The sequence below is a fragment of the Leptonychotes weddellii genome, chromosome 8 (assembly GCF_054177405.1).
Source record: "Leptonychotes weddellii isolate Sample4059 chromosome 8, ASM5417740v2, whole genome shotgun sequence".
Taxonomy (NCBI): Eukaryota; Metazoa; Chordata; class Mammalia; order Carnivora; family Phocidae; genus Leptonychotes; species Leptonychotes weddellii.
The window spans coordinates 69,847,296-69,869,742 of record NC_138376.1 but is presented as its reverse complement, the minus strand read 5'-3'; the positions used below and the strand labels follow the sequence as shown (position 1 = coordinate 69,869,742).

The following is a 22,447-nucleotide window of genomic DNA, read 5'->3' as shown; positions in this document are numbered from 1 at the left end:
TTACTATTTCTTCCTTAAAGTCATAGAATATCTTCCAGAGATAAACAGTGAGGTGAATATTAGTATTGAAGCATGTTAAAAGGAGATAACGGCTGTACCCTCATTTGGACTGTGTGTCTTGAATTTGTACATTTGTTTTCATATATGTATAGTTATGTGTGATTATTAGTAATGAGATAAAAATAACATGGTGCAAAAAAATTAGGTATATCTTCTTTGCATCTGAAAATAGGTATTTTTCATCTTTCTACTATACACGTATGATAGATGTTTCAAAAGGGGGGATATAAATGGAAATGTTAAAGTTTATCTCTATTTTTTTCCATTTTTAAAAAATTAGCTAAATATATGTAGGCTACTCTATCAACTGCATTGTACAATGAATACATAAAAATTAAAAAAAATAGTTTTTGGAATTTCTTCTTTGGCTCACATGTGTTGATTGTATACACCATTTTGTATAGCTCAGGAAAATGATTTTTTTTAAACTCATTTTACATATACACACACCACATTTACTTTTCTAGAATTTGCTATACAGATAATAGCAAAAATCATAGATATGAAGCTAAAATAAACTATTTTTAAAGTGATAGAATGAAATTCACTATTGAATGTTATTTTAAAATATGAAAAGTTCTGTGAACTGATTATTTTTTATTTCAAGGGCTTCATGAAAATAGGTTTATGTGCTTTGCTGTTAGCCAAATGCCTTCTATTAACAATATATATACGAAAATACATGCTGTGTAATACTGCACCATAAACGTTCTTTTGTTGACTAAGTCATTCACTTTGATTTAAATGTTATGACTTCTTTACCAATATACCTAGATACAAAAGAAATAAGGTTGGTAAACCTAAAAATGAGTATCATTATGCAATTCTGCAGGGAAAACTGTCAGCAGCCTGGCACATGTGCATTTAATGTGAAGCCTCTTGTCTCTAAAAATAAAAGCAAGGCTGCACATGCCCCTATGTCTGACAGAAGGGACACAATAAGGGGACTCCCTATACCACCTACACTCATCAGAGTGAAGGATGTTACTTCTTTGGTTTCCTGGTTTAATGGAAAGTTATTTGTATTCACATCACTGAGTATTAGTCATTCAATAGATGAAAGGAATATTTTAAACTTTAAAGGCTACCTTGGTGTCATTGTAAGTAGTGGGGATGAGACCCTGGAGAAAGTGCTGAAATCCTGTAGAATTATTTTAACTATTAGAAGTGGTTTAATATTTGTGAGTTTGTGGTTCTGAGATTAATAGTTTTATAGCATATGTGTGGAGATTTATGTTTTTAATTATGTTTTACCTTACAATTTTTACTCTAAAGCATCTGTTTGTGTAAATACCACTTGATTTTCTCTGTAACACATGCACTCTACATTTTTTTGTCTCTTTTCAAGGTTAATCTATTAAGCAGTTTACATTTTCTATGCATCCTTTAAAGGGCACTTAAGATGCTTTTAGATATAATTTCTAAAATATTTAATTGGCATAATGGCTAGGAACAAGTAACATTTAAGAAATAAACTACAAAAGCAAAGAGAGGTTAGAGAAGGAAATTTCATTTCTTTCTTCTTTGTAATTGCATTAAGCAAGTTAAAACTACAAGAGACAATTTACCATAAAATAAAACGTAAAAATCTGGGGATCTGTCATCTCTGAGAAGTCTTTGCTATAAATACCAGAAACAACTCAATTTACTTTATATTTCTATATAGAAAGGATAGGAAAAGTTTGGAGTTTTAGGCGAGATCAAACTTTGTGCCTCTTATAAATAAAGGCAAATCATGAATGACAGATTTTTTTTTTTTTTAAGAGAGAATTATAGAACAAGAAAAACACGGAGCTCATCTTAAACATGTGATCAAGTTACTCTGCGGTGACCTTTGAGATTGGTGATTTGGCAATTAAGGTTTTAAAGTTCTTCCTCTTATATTACATTACCCACCTCTTGAATTGCAAAGTGTCCGAAACTGCCTAATGGTAAACGGATTTCTCTACGCAGGCGTCCTTGCTATTTTAGTTGTTTGAATTCAACTGGAAATGTTGGTTACACTTTTTATTCTCAGTTTCCCTTGAAAGATTGAATAATAATAATTATATAATTGAGTAAGTATTGGAATGTATCAATTTGTGAAAGAGGTCTTTATTAATTTAATGCGTGGTAACATTCTTTAAAATTAAGTGTAATTTATGCAGCGAAATGGGAAACGTTCAAATTGGGGCGATCCAAGGAAAACCTCAAAAAATATTAAAACATGTAAGAACAGTGATACGGAACCTTCTAAATGTTCTCTCTTCGCGTCCTACTTCACCCAACAAACTATTGTGAGATGATAGGGCGGGGGTGAGGAGGGCACCTAAAACAAAAGACTTCCTTTTTCCACTCCCTTTTCTCTGTTTCTTTTGCCAGAGCTTGTTGCAAACTCTTGGAAACACTGTTTGAACATAATACATTTGGATACTTTTATTCTTCTAAAGACTGTGCTGGGTGGTGCCTAGAGCTGACTGATGTTGAGTAACAGAAAAAAAGAAAAGTAGAAACCTTTCAAGAAATGAAAAGAACAGTTACCCGGCCCGCGGAGGTTTTGAGTAACAAAAAAGTAAAAGGCACTTTACTTAAAGACACAGCTTATTTCACTTCCCTGGCTCCGTGCTTGATAGCTGAGAGATGGCTTGCATTGCCTCTGGTTTCTAAAAGGCCACGAGGAGTACCGCTATATATATAATACTCTATGTTGGGAGCGTTATTCTCGGATTGATTCTGCTCCACGAAAGCTGCGGTTGCTAAAAGCCGAGTGCCCACAGCAGCACGCACCTCGGCTGCCATCCGTGTCCTCCCTTTCCGAGCATCTAGCGAAAGCTGGGAGCTCAGACCCTGGAGGGAATCCTGGACCCGCAACCTGACTCCGCTCGCAGCCTATTGGCTCGCTCCCCGAAGCCCGCCCCCGAGCCCGGGGCGGCCTTTTCAACGGGACCCGCCCCTCGGCCCTGGGAATCGCCGCCCGGCAGGCCGGCTGCGCCTGCCAGTCAGCCCGAGTGGCGGAGGCTCTCTGCTCGGAGCCCCGCCCCCTCCCCCTAATTGATATTATTGGAGTGTGGAGCAAGCGGCCGGTCTGCAGTCGGAGACTTGCAGGCAGCAAACACGGTGCGAACGAACAGGAGGGGGAAAAAATAAAAAAGCTAAACGTGGAGCAGCCGGCCGGAGGTCGAGCAGGGGAATCGATGCGAAAAGCGCAATAAAAAATAACCCACTTCGGAGCAAACATCATTTAAAAAGCTACCACTCAACTGAAACCTAAAATAAAACCTGCTCATGCACCATGGTTTTTCAAACTCGGCACCCTTCATGGATTATTTTATGCTACATCTGGCTGCTCCGCTTTGCACATACCGGGGAGGCGCAGGCTGCAAAGGAAGGTAAGGTGATGGGAACGCAAAGTTTGTTCTGACTTATTTATTTAGCGGTCTACCTGCATGAGCCGGCTAGTCCGCGGGGCTGCCGGCCGCGCCTCCGGCGCGGGGCGACCCTCCCCCGCCGGCTCCCCGCCCCCTCACCGGCCCCGCTGCTCCCGGCAGGCGGGCGGCAAGCTGGGCTACTCCGAACCGCCTTCAGCCCGGTGCCCGGGGCCCGGGGCCGTCCGCCCGACGGGAGCGGGATTTCTGGCGCGGGCAGTCCGGAGGGCGTGAGCAGCAACGGAGAGCGGCGGGGCGAAGTGGGGTGGTGTGTGTGTGGCGGGGGTGGGGGGAGAGCGATGACCAGCGAGCTCGTTCTCTAGGATCGTAGGCGGGCCAGATCTCTTCTTCTAGCCCTCTCCTCTTCCTCCTCTCGGTGTTCGCCTCTGGTGGGGTAAGCTGCGGCCGGAGTTAGTCGGAGACTGGGGAGTGCAGCTTCTAGTGTCTTGGCCAGCCCGTCGGCGAGCGGCTGGTGTCCCGAGCCTTCCCACAGGGCCCTTGACTTGCGTGAGCTCCGAACGCTCGGGTTACTAATGAAGTGCTCATTGCGTCTGTGGAGAGGCGCGGGCCTGCGGTTGGCGCTCAGACGCCGGCGCGGAACAATAACGCCGCGGAGGTGAAGCGAGGGAGCGGTGCGCGCCCCGCGGCGGGGACGTCTGCGTTCAGCGCGCGCCGCGCGTGGGTCTCGGCGGCCGCGCGGACAGCCCGAGTCCATCCGGCTCGGCCCGCCGGGGAGGCAGGGGGAGGGCTGGGGCTGTGGAAGTGATAACGAGGTGCCGCTTGGGCGACTACAAGTCCCCAAACATCTGCCCGGCAATTGAGTCCGAGTGGTCAGACCTTGCGAAGGATCTGGATCCTGAAGGCTAGTTCTGGGTGAAGAGAGGAGGTTTCATTTGGGCGGCCAGATACGCCTGTATATGGTTATTATTATTATTATTATTACTATTTCTTCTCCTTTGAACCACTGACAAGGTAAAATACCTTTCGGTGCCTGTAGTTGGAGCTGGGGAAAAATAAATCTTCTCAATGGAAATGTCTTGCTTCTTGAGCAGTGTAACAATCTCCACCCCCCCAGCCCCGTCTTCCAGACTGTAAATCTAACGTTGATTTCCCGTTATTTAAAAGCAAGATACTAATAATTAATTATTCCTTAAGTATGGAGAATGGAGGAATCTGTTATCGGATTTAGGTCATGATGGTGATGTGGGGCGGGGGGGAGGGGTTGTGTTCGATACTGGTTATCTCTTTACGTGGCCCTGAAAACTTAGTGATTTAGTGCTGCTTTTTTCCATTTTCTTCGTGCACCCCTCGTCTTTCACTCAAACCACACCGCCCAACCCAACGCCACGTCCTACTTCTTGAGCCAGCCTGACCTTCTGACCCCAGTTTCCACATCTGCAACCAGTGTTGACGCTGAACCCATTCAGAGAAATTTTCAGAGAAAACCATGACTCCGAGCTGTCGGTTACGCGTTAGCCCCCAACCAACGTCTGCCAAAAACACACACCCATACACACCAGAATGCACGCTTCTACTCGCATGACACTAGCGATTAGGAACATTCAATTCTGGAACCTTGTACTGATTGCTCCGGAATAGCGGGACCTGAGGAAAAGTTTGCACCGCTGCGGCGAAGCCGGGCGCGCAAGCTCACGCAGACCCGGCAGGAGTTTGAGCTATAAATAACTGCATCACTAGGGGGAGAGGTTCCTGCAGCCAGAATGTCTCGCTCGCTTGCTTTTCTCTTCTGGGTGCAAGATACGTGAAGTGGATTCTGATTCTAGGAGGCTGAATTCTTTAAATGCAGAAGTGAGATGTTTAAAAGGTGGGCGGGAGGGCGAATGCGCCCGCTTCTCAGTGGCGACGCTCCCAGCGCGCAGCGTCGATCAAGAGCTGCGGTTCTGGGAGTGAGCAAGCCCGAGGGGCGCCGCGGCACCCAGGGGCGAGCGCTGGGAAGCGCCTCGAGCAGGTGCCAGGCCTCCCAGGTTGGCCGAGGGTGGATGGAGGAAGCTGAGGGACCTCCTTCCTCCACTTTCCTCATACGTGTTCTCTCGGGAGGTCCGTTCCCGCTACTGGGAGGGAATGTATAAGTCAGAATCTGACGCTTGGAGGCGAAGTGCAGCTGCTGTTTTTCCTCTTCGTAAATGCCGCCGCCGCCTCTCCCTCAAAGGAGACGCTTCCCGAAAGCCTCTTTCCTCCTCCCGGCTCCTTCTGGAGCAAGGGCGCCACTGGCTCCCTGGAGGGTCCAGGTCTGGCGGAGGCGTAATGGATGCTCGGCGCGGCGGGCGCGCCCGTCTGGCAGCCCCTGCCCCGCCCCGCGGAGGGCCCCGCCCCGGCCCCCGCCGCCGCCGCCGCCGCCGCCGCCGCCGCCGCTGCCGCTACCGCTACCCGCGCGGCCCTTGGCTGGCTTGGCCCGGGCGCGCCCTGCATCTTGCCCTTGCCTTTACCCCCGCGCAGCAGGGAACGGAGTCCCGGAGCCCGGGCCTGTGCGCCCCAGGTCCTGGTCGGCCCCGGGGTACGCCTCCGTGGGCGTGAAGGGAGGATGGCGCTCCGCGCTCTGAGCGGGCAGGCAAAAGCGCGCACTTGCGGGTTTACCCAGAGAGCGGACGACGAGGAGACACGCTGGTCACTTTAGAGCTGCTTCTGATTAAACGCTCAGGGCTGGTTTCTGTTTTGTTTTTATTTGTTAGTTTCTCTCTTAACTTGTTTGCCATCATCACCCCTCCGCGGTCCCTTGGTTCCCACCCCAGACAGTGCTGAGGGGTAACGGAATGGCAGTAAACAATCATCACATTGCTTGTTTCACTCTCCAAAATGACTCGAAGGTCACCTGGGTTTAAAATCCACTTGTGTCCTGTCAGTGCAGAAGACAAAAATAATAGTAATAAATCATCTCAAAAGGAACCTGGAACCCATGTTGTTTCGTTGTGCTAACTCTCTATTGTTGAGGACAAAAACAAAATAAACTTTAAACGTTATATAAATTCACTAGTCCAACGATTTATTGATGTTCCCAGTGCGAAATACAACTTGGTATTTTGAAAGTGTGCATTCCACCACCCCCCCACCTCCCCGCGAAAGAGAGTCAAGTATTTGTGACCGAGGTTTGTGCTTTCATGATCTTCCCAAGAGTCTTAAGTGTAAAACATTTTTGCAAAAAAAGTGTTTCTTTATCTATGTGTTTTCAGTTGCAGGCAATAACCTTGACTAGAGCAAAGGAGTTGAACACATAATCAATGTGTTCCTTTGTTTTCTTAACGTAACAAATTTTCATTACCTTTTAAATATAGTTTTTTCCTCTAGTGATTATTTAAAAGTTCATATAAGCATATATTTTATTTAAGTCCAAATTTTAACATTTTTCTGAGGTTGATGTTATGCATATTTACAAACTTGGAAATATATTCAGTATTATTTCTGGACAAGTTGATACATTTGTTAAAAATGCTGTAGAGTCAGAAATATATTTAAAGAATAAAAACTCACAACTGAATCAGTACAAGCAGAGTGAATGCTTTAGGAGAGTAATTGTCTTAAAAAGCAATAAAATATATTGAATTGGAGGTATGATATGTGTCAATGTGTAATATTTGAATACATTATCTTATATTAATACTGCCAAGAGCATTTGTTACATTTATATACATATAAATGAATTGTTTATGCTTTTTGATAATATAAAAGTGGAATACAACTGTTTTTAAAAGTCAAGTCAGGAACAAAGTCAAGTCAGAGTTTAAATATATCATTTTGAAAATTAGCTAATGCTTTGAAATATTTGGAAATTTAAAAAACATAGAAATATTGAAAACAGATGTTTGACTAACCCAGAAATATGTCTTGGAAATAATGGGCAATTTATTTTTCTCATGATGACATTGCTTGATATAGTTTTCTATTGTATTCATTTTGGCTTAAGTGAAGATACCCTGTGGAAAAGTTTTTAAAAAATAAACTCCAATTCTCAAAAGGCACTAGGAAATACTTTTGGCACAATATTACAAATTAATGACTAGCTGAAGATAAATATGGAATTACATTTTATTATGTTCATGTTGTTATATCTGACAAAATTTGGAGTGCTCAATGGCTTATAAAGTTTTTTAAAATATATAATTACTATAGAATCAATATATCACATGCAATTCTTACCCTGTCATATTTTTAAGTTTTTAAACTTATTTTAATATTTTAATTAAAAAATACCAAATATAGTATAGTATTGTAATATCTTTTCTCCTTAAGAAAGGGGAATATACTTGTATCAGATGGGTATTCATTTCATCATTCATTTACATAAATAACTGTTAATATATCTTAGATCATAAAGTGATACTTATATAGAAATTAGATTCACATTAATAACTTTTGCAAATGTGTTTACATTTTTCATGTAACATTTGAAAATAAAACTTTGTTTTTCAGTACTACTGCTGGATTCTAAAGCACAACAAACGGAGTTGGAATGGATTTCCTCTCCACCCAATGGGGTAAGTGCTTCTCCTCATAAAATATCACTTTTTATTTTTTAAAGTAAGAAACACAACCTCCCCCTCCCTGTGGAATTATTCACATTCTTCATATTTAAACTGTTTTAATTCCAAATGTCTCATTCAAAATTTTGTTGTGTTATAATGAGACATTGAGTTCTTTGAGTAAGAGAAGGTATACTTAGTACTTGGGGAAATGGATTTAAAAAAAAAAAATCTTTATAACCATAATCATTTGAGTTCTTATTGTGAGAGGAATCAAACCTCAGGTTCCAAGCTATAAATGCTAACTAATTACAGGGAACATTTCCTTCACAAACTCACTTAAACCTCTTTAGTTGCTTTATACTTAATCACTAGGTAGGTTGTATGTAGTTCTTTAAAACAGTATGTGATGTGTTTCTTCTTTTAAAAACAGTTCTAGCATCATTCAGAGTACACTTTAAAAGGTAGCTGACAGTGTAATATGCTCCATATTTTAGCATGGAATTTACTGTAAAATATTATTTGGATTCTCCAAATTTTTATCATGTGCTATCTGCTGTTATTAGTCAGAAATGATGGCAGAGCATGTATATATTATAGTAAAAATCTGCTACAATAAATAGGAGTAAAAGCCTCCCAATAAAAATCTATGAAAATATAAGTAATTCTGACCATTACATTTCACATGTCATGATAGGTATATTATTTACTTAATTTTAGTTCAACGTCTTTGTCTTTAGGTCTTATTTTAATTGTAAGAGAGGGCACATACTTCATCCCTTAGGAAGAAAGGGGCTGCGAGAAAGGAGAGTATATATCTCATTGTTATTTAAGTTGATCTCCCTTACAGTAAGAAGCATAAGTGAGGATATAAAAAGTGTAACAAATTTTGCAAAGAGAAGAATGAAAATCTGAAAGGGAATTTTGAGTATAAGAACAGCATAAAATCAATATGTCATGAACTGGAAGTCAGTAATGCAAAATGTGAACAATGCAAATTTCCTTAAAATATTCAGATTTTTTTATTGAATTAATATTTGAAAGATTGCTTAAATGATATTGTAGTTATCTGTATAGGTCAGATTAAATTATGAAAAAATGACAAGTATTTTACAGATTAACTATAAAAAGCGCACTGAGTTTAAGGTAGGAGTATCATACTTTTCTTGTAAGTGGAATAGTTTCCATGAGTGAAAATATACATTTTAGGAAGACATTTACAATAAAAAAGAAACACCTTTCTTACCAATGACAGATGTAGCCCATTTTCTACCATCCATCAGTTAAAACAAATAGAGATGGAGGATAGTTTTTATCTCTAAGGAGAAGTAAACTGATTCAGGATTGTAGTGATTGTAGTATTTCATCAATGTAATCCACGAAATGATAAATTATGACTGTCTATGTTATCTTTGACTCAAATGGGCATTTTATCAGTCCAAATATCTTAACAGTTAACCCTACATATCTGTAGGAATCAACAGATAATATTAGGAAATGATAATTGACAATATTTTTTATATATGAAATGGATTGGTTTGCATGCTATTAAATATCTTGCAGGAAATAAAGTGTTATTAAGGTACATTTTTAGAAAATATTTTCATAAGTATACTATAAAAGCACAGTATTTGAATTAAGACTTCTTTCCTAATGGTGTCATTTATAGAAGTGATTGCAATCTCTTAGAAAAGTGAAATAATAAAACAAGAGTTGTGTTAAATGCGTTTGTGTAGTCTTACTATTTGTGATCTATACAATCGTTGTCTTGAAATTTTCCCCTTTTGAAATTTTCAAAAGTAGTGAAATTGATTTTTCATACATAAAACAAAGTAATATGATTGTTCTTGAAGTTAGAAAAAGGAAACCTTGAGATATGCCTTTATAATAATTAGCCTTGGTTTCTTTAGGCTGGGGAATTGTTAAGAGCACATTTATCTTTAGAGCTTTTGATTTCTTGGTAGATATCATTATTAGTTTTTTAATAATTTCAATCTGATTAAGGGACTAAAATCTCCGCATCCAAATGGATGAATTTGGGTACATTTGGCTAAGTGCCATTCATACAGATTATAAGCAGCTAACTGAAACAAAGGGAAATATGCACACCATTAACTAGTCACAAACTCAAGTTGTGTTGAATAAAACCTGCACATGATAATGGGTTCTTTGCTGCATTTGAGGAGTTTTGATATGTATAATAAAATTGCAGCAAATATATAATGTCATACAAAAATTTTCTAAGTTACAGTATTTTGCTAATTTGTCAGTTTTCTAAAAAACAGTTTTAAAAGTAGATATTAATATTTTAAAGTATTTTAATAAATTAATCCTCTAATCAAGTTTTACAAATAAAACTCATTACCACATGCTTATTAGTTTATTTACTTTCTGCTTTTCTTGAAAGGATAGTTTAAATATTGCATGCTGTGTGATTTTGGATTTGAATACTAACATTTTCATATTTGGCATTTTATATTGGGGAAATGAATACAAGTAGATGATGATTTCACTATTAAGGTAGCCTGCATATAAAATGGGAAATTTTGTGATACTGGTAAGAAAGGACATAATCAACTGTTACGTTAGACTTCTAGGAATATTTTAGGTGAAATGAATTTGCTAATGAGCGGTATAGATATTATTATACATGGCTTTATAATGTTTAGAGTTTTGCCAATTCTGCCAAACGTATTATTTTCCCTTTTCATGAAAATATATGTTTGCTGTAGTATATATTGCATCAGTATATGAATGGACATTTTTAAATATGTGATATTTTTCCTGTCAAAAAGCTTATTACTGAAATATGATCCAGCATGCTGATTTTCCGTGTACATTTGATTGTCTATTGAAAGCAATTTATTTATGAAGATGAATCATGCTTTTATAACTACTTATTTATAGTTATGTGGCTTATGTACAGTATTATATATAACACTGCAGTAAATAAATAGCTCTGTAAAATGTTACTCTCTTATATCTTATTTTGGAAAGATTGTAGAAGATTTTGCATTGTGAATATCAACATGTTGTGGGCTGCTTTTACATTTCAGAGCACTCTTGGCATTTTCTTCCCTGTGTTTTTTAGGTGCTCTAAGTTTAACATCAGCACTTAAAATGTCAACTGAGTTATCAGAGATTCTGCCATGTAGCCATATGCATATGCATTAAATGGTAATTTAAATGATTGTGTTATGCACTTAGTCTATAAAAATTATAATCTCAGTGGAGACTATAGACATAAGCAAACATGTAAAAAGAAACACTAATACACTAGCAAACAGATATTAAACAAAATGAAATATTTATTGTATGTACAAACGATGCAGCCAACCTGAATGATGTTGCGCTACCAGGGTGAAGCTGAGCTGAGAGTCCTGTCTTCTTAGGGTACAGTGTTTGCCAGGGTAGGAATCTACCTAACTCTTTCACAGTTTATCATGTGTGCTATGCTAACGATGCCTCATGTGCTTTCAAAATGAAAATGTTGTTTTTTTTTGCTGAATGACTTACAGCCTTTTTAAAACATTTTACAGTGGGAAGAGATCAGTGGGTTGGATGAGAACTACACCCCGATCCGAACCTACCAGGTGTGCCAGGTCATGGAACCCAACCAAAACAACTGGCTGCGGACTAACTGGATTTCGAAAGGCAATGCACAAAGGATTTTTGTAGAATTGAAATTTACCCTGAGGGATTGTAACAGTCTTCCTGGAGTACTGGGAACTTGCAAGGAAACCTTTAATTTGTACTATTATGAAACAGACTACGACACTGGCAGGAATATAAGAGAAAACCTCTATGTAAAAATAGACACCATTGCTGCAGATGAAAGTTTTACCCAAGGTGACCTTGGTGAAAGAAAGATGAAGCTTAACACTGAGGTGAGAGAGATTGGACCTTTGTCCAAAAAGGGATTCTATCTTGCCTTTCAGGATGTAGGGGCTTGCATAGCTTTGGTTTCTGTCAAAGTATACTACAAGAAGTGCTGGTCCATTATTGAGAATTTAGCTATCTTTCCAGATACAGTGACTGGTTCAGAATTTTCCTCTTTAGTCGAGGTTCGAGGGACATGTGTCAGCAGTGCAGAGGAAGAGGCGGAAAACTCCCCCAGGATGCACTGCAGTGCAGAAGGAGAATGGTTAGTGCCCATTGGAAAATGTATCTGCAAAGCAGGCTACCAGCAAAAAGGGGACACTTGTGAACGTAAGTAATATGTGCTATTAAAATTCCACTTTGCATTTTTTTCTATTTCAGTATCAGAGATTTTGAGTAATAATAGTTATTTAAACAAGTGAGTCTGTGCTACACCAGCATTTCCGATTCAGCCGATCTTGAGTGAAGTCACTGTTGAGCTATCAAATGATTCCCCACAGTGATATCTGCACTAATGGTATGCAATAAATATTGGCAATAATGACATTCGTTACTAAGATTTAATTTGCCCTATGTTTGACCTGGAAGTCAATGGTTGCACATTGGTCTATGAGATTTAAGAGAGGAGAGTGAGCAGAGTGAGGTGTGACATCAATCAGGACTCAATGATAGAGGATTCCTCCTGTTGTGAAATCTGTATTGTCTGGACTTGTAAGCAGCAGAAAAAAGGAGGTTATGGGGCTGCTAACGAGCTCTACTGACAGGGTACATACAAATATATTTCTAAACTTTTAGGATTATTTTTAATAAATAATAAAACTTTGATACAAAAATCATCAAATTTCACTTGATAGATCTTTAAAGTTACTTCTGCCAAAGCCATATTTCCTTTCTGGACTAAATAATAAAACAAATGCTTTTCTGATAAGTCATGTTATAATGGACCACATTTTTTGTGGAAGTGGGCCAAAGCAAAGCTTCAGTTATTTTAATACATCAGTTGGACGTTCTCTATGTTTTGAAACAATAATAGCATACAAATTAGTGAACCTTTTCCTTTTTTTTTTTTAAAACTGGATATTCTCTTGTATAGTATTTTGTAGTCATTATAATTGGCCAGTATTTTTCTATTTAAAGCTGTGTCACATGGATCTTCAAAATTGATATTGTTCTGTTTGTGCATATCCCCAAAAATTCTATAATAAGGTTATATTATTTATAGATCTTTTAATTTATAAGTTATAAGACATAATCCATTCTGAAAAATAACTTTTATGTATTCTTTGTACTTCAAAGCCGGCAACATAATTTTAATGACTGCAAATCCTAGTTAATTTAGAAGGGACTAGAGCTAACGGTAGTAACTTACTATATGCAGATACTCTTCCATATGCTTTATATGTACTAGTTCATTTAATGAGGTAGATTTCATTTTCATGTCTATTTTACAGAAAAAAGAAATTGGTAGTATCAAGGGTAAATTGCTTGCTTGTAATTACTTTAGGAAGTGATATCTGCCTTAGCTTAGAATCGGATTCAGGACACACTGATTCCCGAGCCTGGGCTTTTAGCAACAATATTGACCTGGTTTCTGCACAAAGCAAGGAGAATCCTAGCAAATATTATTCTGTTTCATTGCGAATTCAAATGTCTTGATCTTAGTAATTTGCTGTATAAATCATATTACTTCCCCCATAAAATTCTTATTCTAGTAGAATATTTGAAGAAATAATGGTTTAAAAAGTATTTAGATCTTGTTGTCCAACACAGTAAGCAGGAGCCACACATGGCTCTTAAGGTCTAAAAATTGGCTATTCTAAATTGAGATGTGCTGTAAGTATGATTTGCACACTGGATTTCAACGGCTTAGTACAAAAAAAAAAAAAGGAATGTAACATATCATTAACAATTTTTTATGCTGCTTACATAGTGAAAGGATCATACTTTAGATATATTGGGTTAAATAAAATAGAATGTTAAAATTAATTTTAATTGTTTCTTTTTATTCTTTTTTAATGTGGCTACTGGAAATTTAAAAATTACATCATAGCTCATACTATATTTCTATTGGACAAACTATTTAGATGGAGTAACTGAGCAAATATATTTTTCTGTCCTGATTGAAGAGTTAAATACTTCATGTGGATGGCCGCTAGCATATAAAATACCGAGAACCCAGCACTCAATTGTCATCTGTGTTATAGCTAATGTTGTAAAGTGAACTCTGGGCAAAATAGATGCTATAGGTTTGGGTTCTATAGACCAGTTTAGCAGCTTCCTTTGACACCCCCCCGAAGGAGTCAAACCTGTCTTACCCATGTTCTCGTTCCCCATCACTTACAGTGGTAGGATTTCTTATTGAAGAGATCATCCTGCAAGTTCCATATATGTGGAAATCAGAAACTGATGAAAATTTATCAGTACTAGTAGGCGGAATGCTATACTACTGGGGATGTGTAGACATATTCTTAGTGAACTAATCAATTCAGTGAAAAGCAGTGTTCTTATTGACTGGAAGTTAACAACTATTACTTGATAATAACTGTAATAAGAAAATTTATGAACATACTATTACACTTTAGCTGTAAAAACAGCTGATTTGAGGAGAATGCAGATTTTGGTTGATGTGAAAATGGAATTTAAACTTTTGCACAATTAAAAATGGGAAACATTATAAATAAAGCAGGAGTATTTACAAAAATGCCCAATTAAACCTGGCTAAGGAAAGTCTAGGAAATAACATTAAGGTTCCTTCTCTTTCAAGGCTTAAAGATTTTTAAGGGAAATTATTGTATTTTTTGTATCATTTTGTGTAATTTAACCTAAATGATTTCTGCATTTATTTGTTAAAAACAAACAGGAAATGTTTGCTTTTTATACTTACAAGTATAGAACTTAGTAAGAAAAACAGTCTTTAACTGCAGTAAGGACATTTACCATGAAGAAAACGCTCCCAATTTCTTCCAAATCAGCAAAATAATCTCATTAAATGTGGTACTATTAAAATTATCCACATTTATTTATTTCAATTTCAAGAATTGGAACATTTGAGTACCAAAATTATTGTCACCTGCAAATCACACTCAGGTAGTTAAAAATAAAGTAAAATGACTTCACTGTCTTCTACATGAATCCTGCATTGAAGTAGGTGGAATTAGGTATTAGAAAGAGTTCATTAAAAAACTGTGATTAGTCAAGATGCTTCCTTATGTTCAATTGAAGGAGTATGTGTGCACTGTTTTAAGTCAAGCAAATTGTTTATCACATAACTTTCTTAATTTTTGACCTTGGTGATGTTGACAAAGGAATTAAAGACCTTATACTTAACTTTGGCACTATGTTCATTTGCAAAAACACTTCCCTCCTTGGCATAATTCCAGTGCATTGCTGTGAGAGTACTTGCCTCTGGAATCAATCCAGGCCTGCCTTTATAGTATTTCTCCTGTTTCCTTTCAGGGATCCTGTTAAGAGTTTGAAAACAAATTCCAGTCCCATATTGAGGAAAACTGAAGTGTTTGGGAGAGGATGCTAGTGAGTCCCTAGCCAAATGAGGGTGGTTAGCCACTTAAAGGCATGTCTATGAAGGCACATTGTAGAGTGGAAGTCCACGGTGATATTTGCTAGGGTATAATTTGAAATATGAACAACTGTGAAAACTTACCACAGTTTTGATTATTTGATGTAAGAGCTTTTTTTATTTCTTCATGAGTTCGAAAAAAACCCTCAATTTTGAGAACCAAATGTTTCTCAAGCCTACTAATATATGGAGAACTTCTGTCTAATTCTTTATTATAATGCTTTAACGAAGACATCTCTTCAGTCATTTAAAAATATGTAATTCCAGTTGGTTAGCAGGCTTTTATTGTCAGAAAGTCATTTTAAAAAAATTAACCATCAGTTGACACACAGCTTCTTTGCAAACTAGCAGATTATATTTTACATATATAAATATATTCAGAAGACTAATAAAATTGTATTCTGAAATATATTTTGAAATTTTTGGAACTTCTGTATAATTAGATTTCATTTAAAAAGCAGAACAGTATTTGTCAAAGTGTGGAGCTTAGTATTATAACGGCTTTGTATGGGCAATTTGCAGTTTACACTAAACATCGTGTTCATTTTATCGATTAGTGCTTACCATATCACTAAGAGAAGAAAATATTTTTTGTGTCTTTTAACATATGAAGAAACTGAGGCTCAGGGATATTTATACATAAGAAAATTGGGTAGGAATCCAGTATCCTGTTTACCAAATCAAATCCTTTTTCCTCACTGCACTACACTGCATCCTAAAATTTGTCCTGGACTTCAACCAATGGATTTTAGTTACTGAAGAAATGGTGAAATTTTATTCTAAGTAAGGTGACTGTATGCCTCATTTGTCTGGGATAATTGTTCTGTTAACATTTCTCTTTGTTTTCCAAAGTGTTCCGATTTGGATAATAAAATATATGGTCTCCCTAATTGTAAAAAATCCAAGGATGTTATGCAGTTTACATGCATATATATCAGATCTTGGAGATGGGATTTACTTGCATTATTTATATTGCTTAATTTTTATTTTCTGAATTAAAATAAAAATTTAGGAATTTCTTTTTTGATAATTTTAATGTAAAGGGGAACTCCAATAATTTTAGATTTCTAATTTTTGTTGTAAGGAATTTCCCTAATAGTTGCTTCTTAATATTTTATATGAACATGTTTACAGGCTTGTCATTATTTTATTAACATATAATTAATGGACATATAACATATATAATTAAATAAAAACATTTGTTCAATTTGAAAGCATTGATAATATTAAAGCCTGTGTTGATTAGATTTTTGAAAACCATGTGTTTTTTTTTTCCTCAAAAAGCATGTAATTTGTACCATCACTTTTTATGAAAACAAATGAGTCTTCATAATATATCTTGTTTATAATCAAATATAAACAGAAAAGTAAGATATACAGGGTTAATAGCTCAGATGTAGAGTCACAAGAGTTTTCAAATTCTGGCTCTACAACATACCAGGTATGTAAACTAGGACAATCTTTCTAAGCCTTAATTTCCTAAGTATAAAATGGGGCTAATAAGAATAGTACCTCCTGCATAGGGTTCTTGTTAGAATTGAATGAAATAATACATGTAAAAACCCTAAGAATAGTATCTGGGGCGCCTGGGTGGCTCAGTTGGTTAAGCGACTGCCTTCGGCTCAGGTCATGATCCTGGAGTCCCTGGATGGAGTCCCGCATCGGGCTCCCTGCTCGGCAGGGAGTCTGCTTCTGCCTCTGACCCTCCCCCATCTCATGTGCTCTCTCTCTCTCATTCTCTGTGTCTCAAATAAATAAATAAAATCTTAAAAAAAAAAAAAAGATTCTCTCTAAAAAAAAAAAAAAGAATAGTATCTGGGACATAGCAAATAATCAATGAATGCTTGCTATTATCTTGTTATTAATCAGCAAGGAGTTTGCTAAGTAAAGAAATCTCATGGCAATGAGTGAATGAGGATAGATCTCACAGGCCACAAATAGTTAAATATCCTTTAAGCCAGTAATTTCATCCCTGGTAACTTATGGGAGAAGATATTTCAATGAAAGAAAATAATTTTTTACATAACTCTTTCTTTCTTTCTCCAGCAATGTATACGATTTGAAATACTAGAAATAACCTAAATGTCCAAAATAAAGTGCATCACTTTGATTGAAATTAGTCCTTAAAATATCAGCCATGCGATATAGGAATTTTAAATTACTCCCTATTAATAATTTTGAATGAAAAATAAAGAATTAAAATTTTGCAAACACCGATATTTAGAATATGCAAGATATACATCGGGAAAAGAAGAGATGCAAGCATAAATAACACAATCGATGTGTCAGTCTGGTGGGATCGTGGGTGATCTTTTGTTCTCTGAATTTTTAAATTACCTTGAGCATTGACTTCTTTTTTAGCAATTATAAGTTATGTGTAACCTGGTATTTCATATAACAACAGCTTGAATTGTTTCTTGAATATATGGGGTTTTTAAATTAAGTTTGTATCTGTGTAAAATACAGGGCTCAGGTGATAGAGCAGTAGTAAGTAGAAGACATAGTTTAAATAATTTAAAAGGGGGAGATTCAAGGCCTTCAACAAAAACAGGTCATAGATTTGTTTGCTTTCTAGTTATTCATAGATGGCAAGAGCTTGTTTTAAGTATTTTACATGTATTAATTCATTTAGTCTCAAAGAGGGATGTTACTAACTTATTTTATCTAGTAGGTAAGCACTATTATCATTCTGTTTAAAGGACAAAAATTACTCTTACTGAGGTATTACATTCAGTGTAATTACAATGAATTACAATGTAATTCAATAATTACAATATTTACCTATACTAAATTATATATATGAGATGCATATATATACACATGAAATGTATATATACATTTACATATACATATGATATATAGATGCAAATACACACTAACACACACACACATTATTATGTAAGGAAACCAAAGCACAGCGAGAGGTGGGTTAAGTACCTACTATCGCACAGAGTGGTAGACTGCTGTTTAGTCAGGGTGGTCTGGCCAGGAATTTTTGCCCCTAACCAATACAGTGCCCACATCTTTACAGATGGGCATTTTTATCTATCACAAAGTCTTTTATAAAAAGAAATGTTCTTCCAGGATCTTGAAAGGTGCTACAAATCTGAACATTTTTTAAATTTATAGTAATTTCAAAATACTTCTATCTCTGTCTTTCCCCACATCCTAAATATTTCGTCTGCTTTGCCATTATCTTTCCTATCCCAATTCTTTTTTTCACATGGCAGTCAGAATGCAGTTTTGTCAAACACAACATAGATAGTATTACTTTATTAATCAGAAAATTTCAGGTTCCTCATTACCAATAAAAAATTCTCTGTTTTCTAGGCTGGCATTTAAGTCCCTCCAACTTGACCCTAATCTTCTTTTCTAACATTCTGTCACATTATTTATCATACTCAAAGCCTCTGTTCCCCAGCCTGGTACTGATCTGTCATTCTACAGTAAGTATACCCATAGATATTTTTATGATACCCTGTCACTTAATATTTGGCCCCAAATAAACAGAAAAACGAACAAACATCATGGCCTCTCACAATTACCTATTGTATCTTTAAAAAAAAAAATTAAATTAATTTTATTTTGTTATTTTAGTCACCATACATTATATCATTAGTTTTTGATATAGTGTTCCATGTTTCATTGTTTGCATATAACACCCAGTGCTCCATGCAATATGTGCCCTCCTTAATACCCATCACCAGGCTAACCCATCCCCCCACCCCCCTCTCCTCTAAAACCCTCCGTTTGTTTCTCAGAGTCCATAGTCTCTCATCCTGCACATTCCCGAGTTCTTCAGTGAGCTCTCTCTTCCAAATTCTGATGGCAGTTACTGGTAGTAACACTCGCTTGGTACTTACCATGCCTCACTTTTTTTCAACCTGCAGCACCAGCTAGCCTGTATCAGCTGGTTGAAATTGTGCCTTTCCTTACAATTTCAAGTTAAATGCCTCTTATTCTCTGTTAGAGCATCTTTTCTTGTGGATACTTTGCCCTTTCCCTGTGGGAATCATCACACACAATCTGATTATTTTTATTTTTTATTTATTTGTCAGAGAGAGAGAGCACAAGCAGGGAAAGTGTCAGGCAGAGGGAGAGGGAGAATCAGACTCCCCACTGAGTAGGGAGCCTGATGCAGGACTCTATCCCAGGACCCTGGGATCATGACCTGAGCCGAAGGCAGATGCTTAACCAACTGAGCCACCCAGGCGCCCTGCAATCTGATTTTAGTCTTTATTTGTAATTCCTTTTACAGCTTCTAAGCTCCTTAACAACCACACCGTACAGTTTTCTGCTACCGACCATGGTACCCACCTAGCACAGTTCTTGTATCATCTTAATCTGCCAATAAATGTTTTTCAGCTTTCTTAAAGACTTAATCATACACTGCCCACTGCCAAGGCAAATATTTTTGTAATTTCATATTCATATCATGATTTAATTTCTTCTTGTATATGGCTAGCCTCTATGATTAACCCTAAACCTGATGAGAATGAGAAGCCTTTATTATATTTTCTTCTCCTCATAACATATAGTAAGATGATAGGCTAATCATTAGAAAACCTGGACAGGAATCTGCTCCAGATTTGGAATTTATTTCTATGAAAATAATATATTTATTCATTGTCATATTCCCGTTCTCTGTCTCTGCCTTTGTGTGTGTGTCTTTCTTTCAATTTCTACATCTCCTTCCTCTAATGAAATGAAAGCCATTTCACCTTTGTTACTAATATCTATGTCTTGAGAAAGAGAGAGTTCCAAGAGCCTGGTAACATTTTCTAAAATAAGAAGGCCTTGGGGTGCCTGGCTGGCTCAGTCAGAAGAGGATGCGACTCTTGATTTCAAAGTTGTGAGTTTGAACCCCATGTTGGGTGTAGAGATTACTAAAAGAAAATAAACTTAAAAAAAAAAAAAAAGTCTTGACGTATCTTTATGTTGATCTTATATGGGAAAGTGATTTTTATAAGATTATTTTGCTTCCAAATTATATATTGTAAATATTATCTTGAATTGCAATACAAAATCAAATAATAGAAACAAACCTGAGAAATCGGTCCCTAAGCTAGTATTCTATTCTATTCTATAAATCAGAAATTATTTAAATTCAGTATCATGTCCAAATATATTTCTGTTTGAGTTATAGCTATATTACAATTTTTTATACTCTTCAACTATTCACTTTCATGAGCTCATAATACTTGTTTAAGGCCTCTTTGCTAATGTGCGTAGATCTGGAGTCCATGCCATCCCTACGCTCCTGTCCCACAGGGCCTTTTTATAGTGTAACTACTGTTACCAGTTTCTTCTGTCCTTTACAGAGATATTTGCTCATAAGTCTTCAGAGATATGGATAAATGTCTTGGTCATAGTTAAATTAGAATCATATTAAAATTTCCTACTAGGACACTGTGGACTTCACTTAAAATTATACTGCTTTTTACTCATCTTCAGTCATCTTTGTATGTGCCCACAGTGCACTGAACGTAACTATTCACTACATAAAGAGGAGGAAGAAGGAAGATCTGAAGTGAGGAAAAAATAAGGAAGCAAGGAAATATGAAATTAATGTATAAGACTTACCTTGCTACGGTTTATATGACTTCAGAACATTTCTAATTATCCTAACTTCAGCAAGTATGTGGTCAAACTTTTATATTTCCAGTGGCAGTTTAAATTGTCATTAATTTCTGGCAGGCAGTGTCATAATACGAATCAATGAAACCTGCAAACTTTGCATTTGGTTTGATTCCTGTATCGAACTTCTAGGCATTTCCTCTAAGATGAAACATTATAATCCACAAAAGATTTATTTATAATGATATTGTGCATAATATAGTCATTTTATACAAATAACAATATTATTTTCATGGGAGAAATTTGACCTAGCTATACATTTGATGTTTTCCTCTATGTGTATAAAAATCTGATGCATGATTCAGAGAGGAAAATTTCAGAAAGTCTCTTAACTCTAATTTTCCTCACATTTAAGAGAATTTAAGTTATCCCATCCTCTGCAGAATATCTTACTAATTAAGTTTATGGAGGCACATCTTTATTAGGATACTCATGTCATGTTATTATGTGAAAAGTAGAAGGTTACATGCATATATAATTTGAGGTTTTAAAAAATCTGGTACCAAAAGCAGGCAGCTTTGAATTTAGGTCAAATTAATGAGTTATAGACATAATAATATAGTCATATTATTATAGACTCATATAGACATAATGAGTTATAGACATTAGATTATAATGTTTCATCTTAGAGGAAATGCCTAGAAGTTCGATACAGGAATCAAACCAAATGCTTTCTACCTATGATATCAGCTTTGTTAAAGAGTATAAAATCTGTGTATATATATCATAGCATTTTCCCCATATAACAGCATTTCACAGGATCACAGAAAAAGATATACCTTAGTTGAAGTAAATGTGTAATATTTCTCTCAGATTCTGTGGTTTTGTGAAGAAGTATGGAACGTTTATTATTCAGTTTACTTTGTTTAGCTTGGGTTCAATGAATGATACAGTAAACCAGGGAAAATACATTCTGGAGTATAGGAATTTGAAATTTGTTTCAAGATTATAATTTTTGTGCTGTGGGTTTTGCGTTTTTTCATTTGAAATGAAAAAATTACTTACTGTTAATGATGATATTATCTCTTGCCTCTAAGAGAAAACCAGGAGGCTTTGAAAGGACACATACTGTGTTTTATGTTTCATGTGTTACCCAACTAATACCTAGTTTAGCTTCTCATATATGGTGACGTTAGCCTCCGACCTACACTGAAGCCATTAAAAGCTGAATTAGAACCTTTTATAGAAAACCTAGGAGCACCATGATGCTTTTATTAGTAAAATAGACTATCAATCAGATATAATTATTACCCGCGTATCTTCCATTTGTCATTTATTAAATGGTTAACTATTATGTTAATATTACCTACTTTACTTTTTAAGAACATTCTTTCTAAAAAAGAATAAGATAAGAGAGGGATTAAGGATGGGAGTGGTAGGTGTGGAGGGGTAGAATGTATCTAAAGAATCACTAT

The 22,447-nt window shown here is 36.6% G+C and overlaps 1 protein-coding gene across 6 annotated transcripts in view; it reads left to right on the top strand.

Annotated features, from left to right (window-relative positions):
- Positions 1 to 2,602: 2,602 nt before the first annotated feature.
- Positions 2,603 to 22,447, top strand: part of EPHA7 (EPH receptor A7) — a 165,343-nt gene continuing 145,498 nt past the window's right edge. For 3 of the 6 annotated variants that reach the window (XM_081828671.1, XM_006727564.2, XM_006727562.2), the window contains exons 1-3: positions 2,603 to 3,428; positions 7,890 to 7,954; positions 11,479 to 12,148. In XM_081828671.1, coding sequence (XP_081684797.1) covers positions 3,332 to 3,428; positions 7,890 to 7,954; positions 11,479 to 12,148 — 832 coding nt within the window. In that variant the 5' untranslated portion in view covers positions 2,603 to 3,331. The remainder of the gene's footprint in view (positions 3,429 to 7,889; positions 7,955 to 11,478; positions 12,149 to 22,447) is intronic. The other 3 variants (XM_006727563.3, XM_031030221.2, XM_031030230.2) reach the window with 3 other exon arrangements.